The sequence below is a fragment of the Phodopus roborovskii genome, unplaced genomic scaffold, assembly GCF_943737965.1.
Source record: "Phodopus roborovskii unplaced genomic scaffold, PHOROB, whole genome shotgun sequence".
Taxonomy (NCBI): Eukaryota; Metazoa; Chordata; class Mammalia; order Rodentia; family Cricetidae; genus Phodopus; species Phodopus roborovskii.
This window is the reverse complement of record NW_026126469.1, coordinates 6,342,985-6,359,316: the sequence shown is the minus strand read 5'-3', so window position 1 is coordinate 6,359,316 and position 16,332 is coordinate 6,342,985. Positions and strand designations below refer to the sequence as shown.

At 38.3% G+C, this 16,332-nt stretch overlaps 1 protein-coding gene across 3 annotated transcripts in view; it reads right to left on the bottom strand.

Annotated features, from left to right (window-relative positions):
• Positions 1-893: 893 nt before the first annotated feature.
• Positions 894-16,332, bottom strand: part of Klhl24 (kelch like family member 24) — a 36,377-nt gene continuing 20,938 nt past the window's right edge. For 2 of the 3 annotated variants that reach the window (XM_051191131.1, XM_051191133.1), the window contains 5 exons: positions 15,148-15,332; positions 13,889-14,007; positions 8,554-8,742; positions 6,811-6,999; positions 894-3,323 (listed from right to left, as the gene is read on the bottom strand). In XM_051191131.1, the coding sequence (XP_051047088.1) occupies positions 3,123-3,323; positions 6,811-6,999; positions 8,554-8,742; positions 13,889-14,007; positions 15,148-15,332 (883 nt within the window). In that variant the 3' untranslated portion in view covers positions 894-3,122. The remainder of the gene's footprint in view (positions 3,324-6,810; positions 7,000-8,553; positions 8,743-13,888; positions 14,008-15,147; positions 15,333-16,332) is intronic. The other variant, XM_051191132.1, reaches the window with a different exon arrangement.

The window sequence follows — 16,332 nt, the reverse complement described above, 5'->3', positions numbered from 1 at the left end:
TTTATGATGAAATGCACCCAAAAACCAAGTGTAATTTTCTGTTGATCCACAAAACACACCTTCAAGTTCTTTACAGCCGATGATCACAGCAGGCTCTTGTGATCTGAGCAGTCTGCTTTCTGACCCTTAACACTGCTATCACACCAGTGCACAGAGCCTCACAGTCAGATCTGTACTCTCAGATGAAACGACTATTCTAGAAAACTGGTGCTGGCTTCCACTTGTACCTGCAGCACTCAGAAGACAAAGAACTGCCAAGAGTTTGAGGTTAGCACAGGCTACAGAGATCCTGTCTCAACAACAAAGAGTACTCTAGAAGTGTTCATATTTATTTAGTCTTCTGCAATGGAATAGAAAATGATCAACTAATTTCTTATCTTAAATCTATCTCTGCAAAAATCACTGGGTGTTTGTGATGTATGTCTCTCTATATAAAAGCATACACATGCACATAACTTAGAGGTGCATGTAAGTATTACCTACCAAAAGAAAATCTGCCAGTTATGGGGGAACAAAATGAATATAGTCTGGCACCAAGATGGTTGATACATCCCCTTTAATGTACTAATTTTATCCTAAATTATTTTTCTTAAACCAGGGCTTACCACCAATTATCAAGAATTAGTAAAGAAGTTAAAATAACAATTGGGTAGCTTTAAAAAGTTAATTTTCTATAATTCAAGAATACTTTCTTGTGACTTTTGACATAATTTGCAACTACTCAATTTACATGGTTTTAAATTATATAAAGAAAAATTAATTTGCTTAAAAAATTTAGATTTTCAGGATATTTTCCAATTTACTACAATAAACACAAGGATATATGAGAGATAAACATTACAAAATATAAGTAGATAATACTTTTACAATAGACAAAAATACTAAAATACAAATTTACTTTGAGAAAGTCTTTTATATAATGTATTTCTCAATGGACACAATCTTACAAATATACATGAACATAACAATTATCATTTGTAGAATCCTAAGCATTTACAAAAACACCTTTGTTCACACATTTTACTATTAAGAATTTCTGAATGAAAGTTTTTCCATTATCTAATGAAAGTATAATGCAGCTATTTACTATAAAATTACAGTACAAATACCCTAAATTGTACATAGAACTGTCTCTCAACTGACATAATTGTTTTCTGAATTGCTTCTATAGTTATCAGTTATATCATTTAAAATTTATGACTTGAAAACAATTTCGTGAATGTATTTTCTAGTGTTTTCCCCAGAATTTAGATCCCAAACAAGCACTGACTCTTAAGAAATGTGTGTATTATTCTAAGATGAGGAAGTATTTAATGACAGACAACAGTCTAAAACGTCATAAAATTTGGTATTTTATGGTAACTGAATTATCACTACATTTTTTACAACTAGAAAAATAAACAACAAACAAACAAAAACAAACAAACACACCTTCAATGAAATTAACCAGGCTTCTGATGATTACCTGAATTTTGGCAGAAATCTAATGACACTCTAGTCACTGACAAGGGAAGTTAAACACAGCTGGGACAACCTCCAGCATTGTAAATTCTTGTCAGTCCACACAGCAGTGACAATAATTAATTCAGCTAGTTCCTACTGTGCCCACTTATATTTCTAAGAAAAAACTTTTGTATTTCCCTTTGAAAACTGCTAAGCTTTATAAAATGGAGGTGGAAAACCTAGAGGAAAAAATTTTTAAATAGAAATTTGAAAATGTTGACCAATATTTTATACAATGGCTCCCAAATACAAGAGTTCTCTCATAAGACTGTAACTGCTGTTGGCCAGTGCTGCTCAGTGCTAACTTACAAACAAGTGGCCCACTAAGCAAAGTGACCTCTGCTCTAGGTTATTAGGAATCGGGTGTAGAGACTCCTAGGATTGTAGATGCTTACAAGGCAGGGAAGAGGTCCTTGACAAAGCATCAAACAAGGAAGGTCAACTTAACTGGGCTGGGTAGGCAGCAAATTTATCTTTTTCTCATAGCAGTATTACAAAATGTATTTTTTAAAGGTTTATTTCTTTTATATACATATGTGTGTCTATGTGAATTTATGTGTACCACATGCCTATAGGTGTCCAGGGAGACTTGAGGGTGTTGGATTCTTTGGAACTAGATGATAGGCCTTTGTGAACCATCCAATATGGGTGCTAGGAGTCAAACCAGAATTCTCTGCAAGAGCTCTTAAACACTGAGCCAACTCTTCAGTCTCAATTTGGTTTCTTTGGATGTACCTTTCAGAGCCTGGAAGCAGGTGTGCACCACCTCCTGGATCTGTAAAAGGGATCTCAACTCCTCTGTTAGTTTCAAGGGAAGAACTTCTTTAGTGGACTCAAATGATTCATTAAATACCCTGAGAACCAAAGTGGATCACATTTTTTCTTCTTCATTAGTTATTTTATTTTTTTCCTTAAGGACTAATGTGTAATTTAAGTCTCCTCACTTTATATCTCTTACATAAACTCACAAAAAGTATTTAATGACAGACAATAGTCTAAAACGTCATAAAATTTGATATTTTATGGTAGCTGAATTATCACTACATTTTTACAACTAGAAAAATAAACAACAAACAAACAAAAACACCTTCAATGAAATTAACCAGTATGGATAAGGTCAGAGACAGAGATGTTTAAAACTCATTTCTTCCCCTCACAATGAGTTCTAAACGTTAACATTAGGCAATTCAAACTAAATGAAGCTTCAGTCATACAATTATTCTCTACATAACTGACAAAAAAGAAATGAACTTTCCTAAAAGACGGTTCACAAATCCTCAAGAAGTTTACAACTGGGTGTCCTTTCCTACCTCACATAGTTTTCACAGATGCAAAAATGTATTCATAGGCAAATTACCTTTTAGAGACAAGGTTTTATTGTGTAGCCCTTATTGACCTAGAACTTGTTATATAGACCAGGCTAGGTTCAAACTCAGGGAAATCCACCTGCCTTTGCCTTCTGGGTGCTGGGATTAAAGGTATGATATTTTATTTCGGGCAGAAAGGCATTAGGATTATTAATTTTTTGCATATAGCACAACGGAGATGTGTTCTTACGTGGTAGGCTTTAAAACTTCCCTCTTGGACTGGCGTAGGTTCTTCTGTGAGGTACCCTGGGTTTAAAGCTTAAAGCATTTCTCATTGTATCTATGAATAGTTACACATCCATGATAGGACACTGGTCTGGGCATTGCAGCAACCCCTGTGATGATACTTGTGGCAGGATCATAACAGAGAATAGTGTCTGTGGCTTCTCCGTTTTCCCGTCTTCCACCCAGGATATAGATCTTACCATTACACACAGACATACCACAGTTTTCCTGTTTAACCAAATACATAAAAAAAAAAAAAAAAAAAAAAAAAAAATTATTAAAGATAAAGGATTTGAAAGAACAACATGCTTTAACATAGTACAAGAAACAGAGATAGGATATCAGCTCATCTACCTTCTGCCCATGCCTGTTATATGTGTGAATGCTGAATATTTGCATGGATGAAGTAAATACACGTTAGTAACAGAGGCCAAGACATGAAGGGCATGGTAGACTGACAAGGCTTTAAATAGCTTACTGCAGTGAAGGGAAGCTATTATAATTATCAGATGACCAAGAAACAGGGGCACTAATCCCTTTAGAGAACTTTAAATTGAAAAGAAATGAATGAGAAACTTTTTAGTTTTTTTCCACTGTTTGATTTTTCAAGACAGGGTTTGTGTAGCCTTGGCTGTCCTGGAACTCACTTGTAAACCAGGCTGGCCTCAAACTCTCAAGAGATCCACCTGCCTCTGGCTCCTGAGTGCTGGGACTAAAGGTGTGCACCACCACCGCCCAGAGAAAAACAAATTTTAACCATAGTAAAAAAAAAAAAAAAAAAACCAAAAACCAAAAAACAAAAAAACAAAAACCCAAAACCAGTCAAAGGTCTTAGCTGGGATACAGAAATGCCACCAATACATTTTTTATTCTATACAATGAGATCCTTAGCCTTTTATATTTGTGTATAAAAAATTACTAGGCAAAAGAAATATTCTTATGAGGATAAGAAACGCTAGTAATAGGCCAACAGCTTTATATCTAATACAGCGTCTCTATGTGTTATTTGGGGCAGACAAAGCTGTGGGACCAAGCTGGTGGAAAACTGCTCGTTAACACTTACTAGTCTGTAGCCCAGGTGGGCCTTGAACTAACAACAATACTCCTGTCTTAGAACTCACAAGTGCTGAGATTACAAACTTGCTTTCAGATTTCTTCTCATGCAAGTATTCTAAACTTTAATGAAAGGTTTAAATGCTTGATGTAATGAAGAAGTAAAAGAAATATTCACTAACTTAAAAATGACCCCCCCTTACTAAAAAAACAAAACAAAACAACCAAGAACATTACATTTTATGTGCACCAGGGTATGAGCATGTATGGGATGCTGGAGGAAACTCAGGGGTGCTGTTCTCTCCTACCATGTGGGAGCCAACTGGTCCTGATTAAAAAATCAGGGCAATGGCTAGAGATGGCTCAGTTCCTAAGAACATATGCTGCTTTCCACAGAACCCACATTCAGCTCTCAGCATCCACACCTGACAGTTCAACTGCCTGCAATTCTGGCTCCAAGAGTTCTGATGACCTCTTCTGAACTCTGAGGACACCTGCATATATGTGGCACACATTCACACAAACCCACAAATAATAAAATCTAAAAATAAACAAACAAACAAAAATCCAGGGCAGCAACCATTCCGGGGATTCAAGATCCTTTTCTTGTTTCTGGGAACACTCATACATATGGCATGCATACATAATATAACACACACACACACACACACACACACACACACACACACACACACACGCACGCACACACGCACGCACGCACATGCACACACACAGAGACACTATCACACCAAAACATAAGGGTGACCTGGTAGACAACTTGCTGGTTAAAAGGTCTTTTCCTGCCAATCCCAACAACTTGTGTTCCATTCCAGTAGCCACATAGAGGAATCCTGCACATTGTCCTCAGACCTCCACATGTGCTGTGACACACATAAATAAATGTTAAAAAAAAAAAAAAATCAAAACTAAACTCACAGGGGATCCTGGCATTATAGCATAAACCTGTAATCCCAGCCCTTTGGAGATGGAGGCAGGAGGATTGAGAGTTCATGGCTAGTTCCAGCTACCTGAGAACTAGTCAAAAAACCCACCAAAATTGACCAATCAACAAAATAAAATTAACAAAAACTTGAAGACCTATGCAACTGCTATACTCAGTGTGAATACTACAAAAAGAGTGGGGGAAAAGGTCAGTTTGACCAAGGTAACTTGCATTTGTTGTTGAAAAATGAGAAATGAGTGGAATTATAAGTACAGAAGGTTAAAAAAAAAAAAAAAAAAACAAAACACCACACACACACACACACACTCCAACCCAACCCAATAACAAACACTTGGTTTGTATAGAAAAATAAAAATAACACACTTAATGTAACGAATAAAGTTATAGGAAAATGAAATTGAAAAAACAAAGCAAACAGCTGGGCATGGTTGTTGCACGCCTTTAGTCCCAGCACTTGGGTGACAACAGAGGCAGGTGATCTCTGTAACTCTGAGGACAGCCTGGACTACACAGAGAACCCTTGTCTCAAAAAACAAACAAAACCCATCACTTCTTAGCTGCTTTTTTTTTTTTTTTTTTTTTTGTGGCTAAAAATAAAGCAAAGATAAGACAACAGAAGGTCTAGAACAAAGTGGTGGTCAAGGAGACATGAGATTTGTTGGAGAATAACTGGTTGCAAACTGGTTTAGACTAGACTACAGGACTCAGACAGGTCCAGTGTGTGAGCTTCTCTTTAAAGAGAATGAAAAAACCTAGTGAAGTTTCTGGGGCGTCTGGAGGTAGAGACAGCAGGAGAGTAGGAGCACCATGGTCAATGCCACACAGCAGGTTGGAACAAGGTGAGTCCTGGGCAGCAAATAAAGTAATTCAGGAGTAAACTCAACTTAAGTCAGGGGAAAGAGGTTTAAGCAACACTTAGAAAAAATAAGAGACTGAAAACAGAAGACATGACTACTAGCAACTTTTAAGAATGTATCTTTGGGGACTGGAGAGATGGCTCAGTGGTTAAGGGCACTTGCGTCATTTGCAGAGCTGGAGTTTGGTTCCCAGCACCCACATCAGGTGTTGACTGAGTGGCCTCTTCTGGTCTCTCTGGGCACTCACATGCCCATGCACATACTACCATGTGAGGAGAGACAGAGTTCCGGCAGTAAAAGAACATTTTGGTAGTAAAAGGAAGGTGAGCAGAGTCAAGAACCTGCAAGCTGGGAGCCTTTCTGGAATACAGAGATAAAAGAGGCAGAATGTGTGGCTCATGAGGCTGGAGTACAAACATTTCCTTTACTACAAATAAGCCTCTACACGGAGGGCCCTCAGTTTGATCTCCTCTTCTGAAATATGAAAGAGAAAGGGCAGAAGATTGGAACAAGATTTAGAAAAATGTGAAGGTTGAGTTTTTTTTTTTTTTTTAGTAAAAAACCTAAATACAATGGTTACCTCATGTTAGGTTGATTAAGAAGGTTAATCTGCTAAAGCTAATCCTTGGGGCAGAGCATGTAGTTCAGTGTAGAATGTTTACCTAGTGTTCATGAGGTCCTAGACCCAATTCCCAGTACCACAAAAGAAAAAGGGGGGGGGGGAGAATAAGAAACAATTCCTTGGGAGGGAGTTTAAAAAATTATGTAATATTTGAAGAATGAAATTCAAGTAAATAATCATGTCACTCGTCTCCTCTGTTTGGACTCTTTGTGCTGTTACCTGTCGGCTGAATGTGTTCTGTACATGCATCCAATAGTCCTCAACTGGGTCATAACAATACACTGCCTTGGTCAATCCACCAGCAACGTAGATCAGGTTGTTCAGAGAGACAGCTGTTATGCACCTCTTGGCGATTGGGATAGCTGCACGAAGTAGCCAAGAATTGGTTTCGGGATCATAAGATTGAACCTAATGATACAGGAAAATATGGAGTAAGATGTCTAACAAATATGTAAATTTGCTTTAAAAAATCTGTCAATATATAAAAACACAGTTAAAAATCAAATGCCACTAATTCAGAGAATTAAATGAGGATAGTCTAATTAATAAAATTTATGAATTAAGAAAACTATTGCTTTTGGGTAAAGAATAAACTCTTTTGTTTGAATAAAACAAGAAAAAGAAAATCACCAGAGAGGCTAGTTTATTACCACCAAACAGAAGATAAAAAAAAAAAATACACACAGATTATTTCCAAGAGGAATGGCCTCCATGTTTACCAATGTACACTTAAAGTAAATCTAATGTTATTCTGAAATTGTTTTATCTAAGTTAATCATGTCTCAATCTGAATATAATTTTTGTATGTGTTTAGGTACTTCTTACTTCAAAAGAACACCAGGCCCCTTAGACTGCTCAGTCCTTCTGGCTGAGATACCCATATTCAGGGGGGTCTGATCCTGGTGCACAAAAGGACCTTGTGGACACATCCTCCATGGAGGGATAACTGCCTTAACCTAGAGACAGGAGAGAAGTCCTAGTCCCTACTTCAAATGACTTGACAGATCTACATGACCCCACCTGGATGGCATTGCCCTACATGTGGAATTGGGGTGGGGGGAGGGGAGGATGGTCAGGGTGCATGTGAGGGGGCAGAGAAGGTAAGAGGGAGGGAGGGGGAGGGAATTGGGATTGACATGTAAAATAAAAAATTAAAAAAAAAAAAAAAAGAACACCAGGCAACTTAAGTGTAGTATATCTTTAGTCAGCGAAGTTCTCAATGAACTGGAAATAAGTAACTTTCTCATTTATTGCCACAGTGCCCACGTCAAGGCCAGAAGACAACCTGCAGAGCTGGGGCTCTTCTTCCACTGTAGGAGCTGGGGTTTGAACTCAGATCAGCAGGTTTGGTAGTAACATACCATCTGATGATATATTAACATTAAGTAAGAAAATAAATGAATTGACTGATGAAATTCCATTATCACCACTAAACCAATTAGCCATTGGATACTCTTCCTCAGAATAAACATGGCGTTTCCTGAAATGCCAGGCGGCACACATCCTTTTGTCTCTGAGTTGGACAAACTGCAGCTACTTTGGGCCATATTCTAGTTACACTATGGAGGCAATTTTTCCTCTTCATCTAAAACAAAACAAAACAAACAAAAGACCCAAAACACCCTTCAAAGATTTAAAGAAATGACCTAGCTGGAAACCGAAGCAGTATCATTTGTGCCTTGACCTCCGCTCACTCATTTTCTGTGTTGCATTTAAATCCTGTAGATGATGGTGAAGTTTTTTATTCTGAGATTAGCCTCATTTAAAAAAGAGTTTAATCACATTTGTTACACAAAGCAAATTACTGCCTATGTTATGGTGTCACTATGGCAACTTGAAATTCAGTGCTTTTCCTCAGAACAGGACACCAGACAATTTTTAAAAGATCCTTCATACTTCTTGACCTAGCCATCTATCTCCCTTTTGTACACAGCATGGGAATCCTCTAAGCACACAACTTACCTTATCAGAACAAGTATTGTCATCAGGTCCTCCACCAATCACAAAGAGTTTTCCTATACAGCTTGTCACTGCAGGAGAGCTCACTGCTTCCTTAAGTGGTGCAACTTCTGTCCAACGATTTGAAAAGGAATCATAACACTCCACACTGCTAAGTCTGTTCTGTCCATCATAGCCTCCAACAACATACACCTGCATGTGAAATGCAGGGAAAAGAATCTTATTAGCAAGTCTAAAATGTTTATCTGCTCAGTTAACATTAGAAGATCCCTCTCATTCAAGGCCTTGACAGCTATGACTACAGTGTATTCAGCTCAGTTTTCTGAGGCTTTTTCATTTCTTAGCAACACTCTGACAACCAGAGTGAAAGCCTTTTCTGGTATGTTCCCCTCAGTGACATTTTAATCACACAGGCATACTGTGTATTTGTTTACCTTACTTTATATCTGTGCTTTGACCATTTTTTTAACCCCCCTTGAAGAACAAATCTTTACCATACTCATGTGAATGAAGTTTTTCAAGTTTTGTTCATTTAACAATGATAACTTGATTATAAATTAATAAAGCTGTACAACTACAACACCAGGTAAGCTTACATAGTGTAAGCCCTCTGAAGGCAAGGCCCATCTTTTAGCACATATAGCAGCTACAAAAATACCAGAGTCCCAGAGAACTTTTCAACATTTTCCATGAATAATGGCAGGGCAATACTGCTACATGACAGCCAAAACCATGAATGAGACATTTAAAGAATGGCTCACATGCAAACAAGCCCCTGTGCTTCATGAGGTACATTAGAAACTTCTACTCAAGCATTCTAGTTTCAGACCCACATTTCTTTTAATGGACAATTATCAACTCTTTTTGCCACATCTCATCAATTGTGAAGTTCAACTGGGTCTTCCACAAGCTCTCACCTATCTGCTCTCCTTGTTTCCCATCATTACCATCTGTCCAAGTGTTCACATCATTCCATAGCTCCCATAATCACATTCCAATCTTCCTAGACACCATCAATCTTTTCACAGATCTCTAGTGAATGCTAAGAGTGGGCTAAACTCTTTATCTGTGTGCCTTTGTATATCCATACTAGCCAGCACCACTTGTATTGCACATTTCTCATGTGTAATGTGATCTTCTTTCAAACAAACAGAATATGGGGCTAGAGAGATGGTTCAGCAGTCAAGAGCTCTTGTAGAAGACCCAAGTTCTATTCCCAGCACCCACACAGGGTAATTTTAGATTCAGGGATCTGACACCATTATCTGGCCTTCAAGGACACAGACATATGCATATATTCAACAAAGAACACTCAACACTCACACAAAATTCTTTATTTAAAAACTGTTAATAATAAAGAAAATTGTCACATAACCTTTTTTTTTTTTTTTTGGTGATTTCTGAGGCATGGCCTCACTCTGTAACATAGGCTGGCCTTAAACTTGTGGCAATCCCCCTGCTTCAGCCTTCCAAATCTATGATTACTAGCATGAGCCACACACAACACCTGGCACACAATTCAATAGAGATTAAACATGATATAAACAACAGACCATACCACAAACATCAATGGTAAGAGGCTTCAGGACTGAGGAAATGTTATGAGCACTTTCCCCACCAGCTGTGACAGCGTCCCCAAGTAACACATGAGATGCTGTATTAATTATAATGCTGTTGGTCAATGTCTAGAGTTTCTTACTGGCTAGCTCTGTCTTAATTATTAACCCCCAGTCACTAATATATGTATTTCTACATGGTCTTATCTTACCAAGAATGCAAGATGCATGCGTCCTCTCCTCCTGAGATCACATTGAGACTCCATCCTACATTTCCTAGACTCCTCCACCTCTCCTAGTTCCACCTACCTTGCTTCCCTATTGGCCAACAGTGCTTTATTCATTAACCAATAAGAGAAACATATTTATAGACTGTTTCTGCTGCAGCACCGCTTCCTGTCTAACCGTGTAAGGTTTCTCAGGTATTTTTTTTTTCTGGAGGTGGGGTCTCACCATTAGGAATCTCAAGCTGGTCTTAAATTTGCTATGCTCTTGCTTCAGCATACTCAGTACTGGAAATATAGGCATGTGCAACAAAGCCAGGCTCATATTAAATGTTCCTTAATGATTCACCCCTGTTCTAAGGTGTTTCCCTCTACACCATCCTAAGTGTCTTTGTAAATGAAGATGTAAGGGGTGTGTGTTTTGCATGCATGCTTGTTATCATATGTGTACCTGCTGTCTAAAAGAGGGCATTGCATCCTCTGGTACTGGAGTTACAATTGTGAGCTGCTGAGAACTGAATCCAGGGGCCCTCTGCAAAGCAGCCAGCGCTTCTGACTGCTGAGCCACCTCTCGTGCTTATAAACAGTATTTGTAAATGTCAATAATCTCACATGGCTGAATTTAGCCTCACTCTAATTTTCAGAATAATAGTTCTCTGAGTTATGTACTGTCTGAGATGAAAAATTATTTTTATATAAAGTCCTTCTAAACTTTGAACTGTTGTTGCTGTTGAGATAGGATTTCAGACAGCTCAGCTGCTCGCAGTCAGACTCTTCATGCCCCTGCCTCAAGTGGAGACAGCAGAGCAGATGTGTGGTACTATGCTTGTTAATTTACTTATTCAATGAGATGGTCCTGCTACATAGCCCAATGTGACCTTGAACTTGACGTCATCCAGCCTCAGCTTCCCAAGTGCTAGATTCTATTGCCTGCCATGTCCAGCTTGCTTTGGTTACCATCACATCAAATATACTGACTTTTGTCAAATACATTAAGAGTTCACTAACAGAATGGATTTTAACACAGCCATACTTTTTATTTGCCTTTTACCTATAGCTTAAATAATCACAAATTATTTAAATGTTATACTTCATTTATAATCCCTTATTTTAGCACTGACTTCTCCAGTAATACTTTGCATTTTTAAAAATTTGTTGTGTACACATTGTGCTATAGTGCTTGTCATATGTGGAAATCAGAAGACAACTTTTGAGAGTAGGTCCTCCTTCCACGGTATGTATCTCCAAGATAAAACTCAGGTGTCAGATGTGGCCACAGTGCTTTCACCCACTGAGCCATCATGCGACAGGACAACTTTCTGGAGCTGGAGCTGGATCTCTCTTTCCACTGTGGTACCTGGTGTGTTGGTATAGATTAGAGGTCAACTTTGAGTACAAGTCGGAGCATTCTACCTTCTTAGGAACGGGGCCTCATTGTCTTCTATTATGTGTGACTGGAGAGTTGCCAAGGAGCTTCCAGGAATTCTTCCGTCTTTTCCACCAAGTTTGCCACAGAACTGAGATTACACGTATGCTACTGCTCTTGGTTTTATGTAGCTTCTTTGGATTTTAACTCTGATTCTCACACTTGTGTGGCGAATGTTTGACCTCCATGGAGTGGAAATGAATGTTTCTTTTAATTCATACTGGAGTGGGGGTGTTGCAGAAGTGTGGAAGGACAACCCGGAGTTTAAACCCACCCTCAGTTACAGAGTTGGAAGTCATGAGATCTGTCACCCAAAGCAGGGAATGGATAGACAGCTATCCGGTTACAAGCACTTTCTACTCTTACAGAGGCCTGGAGTTTGATTCCTAGCACTCAAATTATGGGGCTCACAACTGCTAATAACCCCAATTTCAGGGGATTTAATACCTCTTCTACCCTCCACAGGTACCTGCACATATGTGGTAATCATATATGTATATCTCAAACAAGATGTTGACTTTTCATTTAAAATTATTTCGAATTCCTTTAATGCTACAAAATTTTTGTTTCTGTATTCATTGTATATAAGGATATTTTTATATAAGTGTATAATATACATTGTGTTTGGGATTCCCATGTTCTCCTCTGCTTTTTGTTTTTGTTTTTTTTTTTTTTGAGAAAGAGGTATAGTCCAAGCCTGCCCCAAACTTGCTATATAGTCCAGGCTGGTTTAACTTTTGGTCTTCTCTACCTCTGTCTTGCAAGCAGACACTGTGTCTAGCTAAGCAACAGCCTTGACACTGTCTAAGATGCTTCAGTATTTCATAATATGAAGGTTTCAAGATGCCTCTATGGGGGCTAAGAAGGGAAGTCATCAGGGCAACCACCTCTGGTTAGACTAAGTTCTGGTTTATATTGGTGGCTCTGAAATGTATCCTACTAAAGCTTAAGACCCCACATTTTCTCAGAAATGGGGCTACATGCCAAGGGAAAACTCACTGCACTTAATTTGAGGTATTTTGGACAAAGTGACAAAGATCATGGGGAATGGCTAACAGTTTCAAGTTTCTAGGGAGCACAAGTGACACATCTCTCTCTAGTTAATGTTAAAAAGTGAGTGTAGTGCTTCAAGAACCCAAAAACCATTTGTGCAGGGTGGTGCACACCGTTAATCCTAGTACTCAGGAGGCAGAGGTTTGGGCAGATTTCGGTAAGTTCCAGACCTATTAGGGCTAGCTACACAGTGAGACTCTGCCTTTAAAAAATGTTCCAAACCACTAGCTCACAGACCAGCTTCAGATTAAACAATGGTAGTTGATGGTTCAGAACCCAAATTGTGAATTTTTATTTTTAGTATTACTGTGTGGCTCAGCCTGGCCTGGCACTTGTGACACACTCCTGCCTTGGCCCCAAGAGCACCTTGGCCTCCGAGAGCCAGGATTATAGGTGGAGCATCTTGTTTAGCATCCAGTTGTATCTATTTTATTATGTTTGTAGGCTATAGTCTATAACAGATTTCTATAAAACATATTGATGAAGGGACTGAGGAAATGGATAAGCAGGTAAGAGGGCTTGCTGTGAAAGCATAGAGATCTGAGTTCAAATCCCCAACACCCACATAAAAAAACCAGGCAATGTCTTGTAACAGCAGTGCTGTGGGGTATAGGGCTTGCTGACTGGCACCTTGCCTCAAAGGATTACGGTGAAGTTACAGAGCAGGACATTTGACTTCTTCCCCTGGTTTCCAAGTACAAGTGTTCACCTGGAAATTTAAGCATGCGTGTTGGAGAGTTTATCTTAGTTTTATTCTCTCTTGCACAAATAAAGACGGCTAAACAATACTACTTAAACATTTTTCTGCAAGATTGCCAGTCAGTGAAAGAAAAAAAGCTATGTGGACTAGACTCTAGCCTGGTTTTGTATCAGATATAATGACTTTGTAGTTCTTAAGCATTTGCATTCCAACTGTGCTATACTGCCACAAATTTGAAATCAGAACAAAAGTCTATATTCAAAAAGTACAGTGTTTAATTTATCTTGGTTAGAAATGGAAGGAAATTTGAAGACAAAATGCAAGATGCATTTCTTTTGGACATATACCAGCAGTAGTAATATAAAGCTGTTTCTCTTACTTTACCAAGAAGGACAGCCATTTTGTGGCGCCATCTGCCTTTATTTAGAGAAGCAACTCTGATCCAGATATTCAGCTGTGAGTTATAAATCCAGACGTCACGGCTGTTGATTCTTCCGCCTTCAAATGCAAAACAGTGCACATTCAGCAATGTCACTAAACAGGACCTAGAGATCTGTGCCATTAACATGGGTAAACACAGCATAATTTACCCATCAATTTGACAAGTTCAGAACTAGCTCAACAAATAATAGAGGGGCCTTCTCTAGCTTAATGGAAATAGTTACACAGAGAAGGTTCAAATAATGCCAGGTGTTATCGTGAGAATATAATGACCATAAGCTCCACAAGAGTAAAATACAGTGAGTTTTATCAATCAGTCACGAGGTAACTACAAATAGCAGGATTGTTCTAAAGTCGTTTAAAAAACATACAAAATCAGATGTATGTTGCAGTGTCATTCACTGGGTAGTAAAATAATAATCTGCAAAGTTAACTACATTATTTGTCAATCAACAGGCTTCAAAGCATAGATACTAGATATACTTTTTGAAAATCGGTCATTTTATCTGACATCATGTACAGTAAGTATGTTTAACTTAAGAATTTTATAGAAAAATTCCAAGTGAAACTTTGGGAGAGAATTTCAGAAAACAGGTAAATTAAACTTCTTTAATTGTATGAACACTTCTGACTTTATAGTTTCCAGATGAAGAGCTGGCTCCATGATCAGAGCAGGGTGCTGCTCTTCCAGAGGACTTGAGTGTTCTCAGTACACCCATGGAGCTTACATCTGCCTAGGACTTCAGCTCCATATTTGATGACTTCCTTTGGCCTCTGCAGCCAGTTTTATTGTCTCCCACATGCATGCACATGAACACACATGTACTTGCATATGTGCATGCATACACACACACACACTTAAAACATAAAACACATAGACTCTTAAGCATCTGCAAATGCATTTCAAGTATCATGACCAAAAGGTCTTTTCAGTTTTGCATAAACTGGCCTGCCTGAAATATCCATTTTATGCTCAACAAGATTTTTTTTTATTTTTTAAACAATCTGGGAATTGGAGAGATGGCTGAGTTCACTTCCCAGCAACCACTTGGTGGCTAAAACCATTGTTAGTGGAATCTGATGTTCTCTTCTGGTATAAAGGAATACATGCAGATAAAGCACTCATACATAAATAAATTTTTAAAAAGTCAATTTGTATCCAAATTAAAAATAGTAGCTATTACAGTAATTATTTACCTGAGACAAGAATATCATTCCTTAGTGCACAGACAGCATACTCTGATTTGGTAAATTCTGGAAGCTTGGCCAAGGACTTCCATTCTCCTGTTACTGGATCATAGCACTCAGTATATGGAAGATTAAATCCTCCAACTCGTTCACAGCCTCCAACCACAACTATCACCTCTGAATAGCCAGTAGACCTAAAATAATTATTGTTAAGAATGCAAAAATAATTGTAATACATTAAAATATATTCAAGATAGTTCAAAGCCCTAGCGTACCATGACAGGCAGTTTATTCTTACAGATGTGCCAAACAGTATAGGCTGGCAGTTATTTAAGAACATTTATTAGTAACATCATCACTACACAGAAAATATCTATAAAGATTTTTTTCAAAAAAAAAAAAAAAAAAAAAAAAAAGATTTCCTGCATGTATATGTGTGCACTATGTATATGCTTGATGCATATGGAGATCAGAAGATAATACTGGTATTGAAAAGCCTGGAACTGGAGTTAGGGATGGCTGCGAGTCACCATGTGGGTGCTGGGAACCAAACCCAGGTCCTTTGCAAGAACATCTAGTGCTCTTAACCGATGAGTTATCTCTCCAGCCTGCCCCTGCCATTAAACTTACTATTTATTTTTAAAAGATAGTCTTGATGTATAGCCCAGGCTAACTTAAAAAAGGTCATGATCCTCCTGTCTCAGCCTCCTGAGAATACAAATGAGTGATGTGATTAGTTACTTTTCTGGTTGGTTTGTTGATTTGGAGATAGGGTCTCACTGTGTAGCTCTGGCTGGCTAGGAACTTACTATGTAGCTCAGACTGGCCTGGAACAGATCTGCCAGTCTCTGCCTCCTGGGTTCTGAGAGAAAGGCAAGGGACACCACACTGACTTCTGAAGCTTTCTGTTTTGTTACAGTACTAAGGTCTGAAACCACATCATTGAGCTTCCAAGAACTCTCTCTACCACTTTTCATTGTTGCTAATTCAAAATAAATCTGTAGTGTATGTATTTAAGAGTATTTCTTCAGAAATTAAATTATTTTATGTGCAAGGTTCTCATGTCATCTAGCTAGGAATATACAAGCTAAAACAAAATCCAAAAATATCAGTAAGTTAAATCATTCCGATACCCAGGCACACATGTACTTGCTAAAAATGGAGGTACGTGACTTTATCCTTACAGAGACGGAA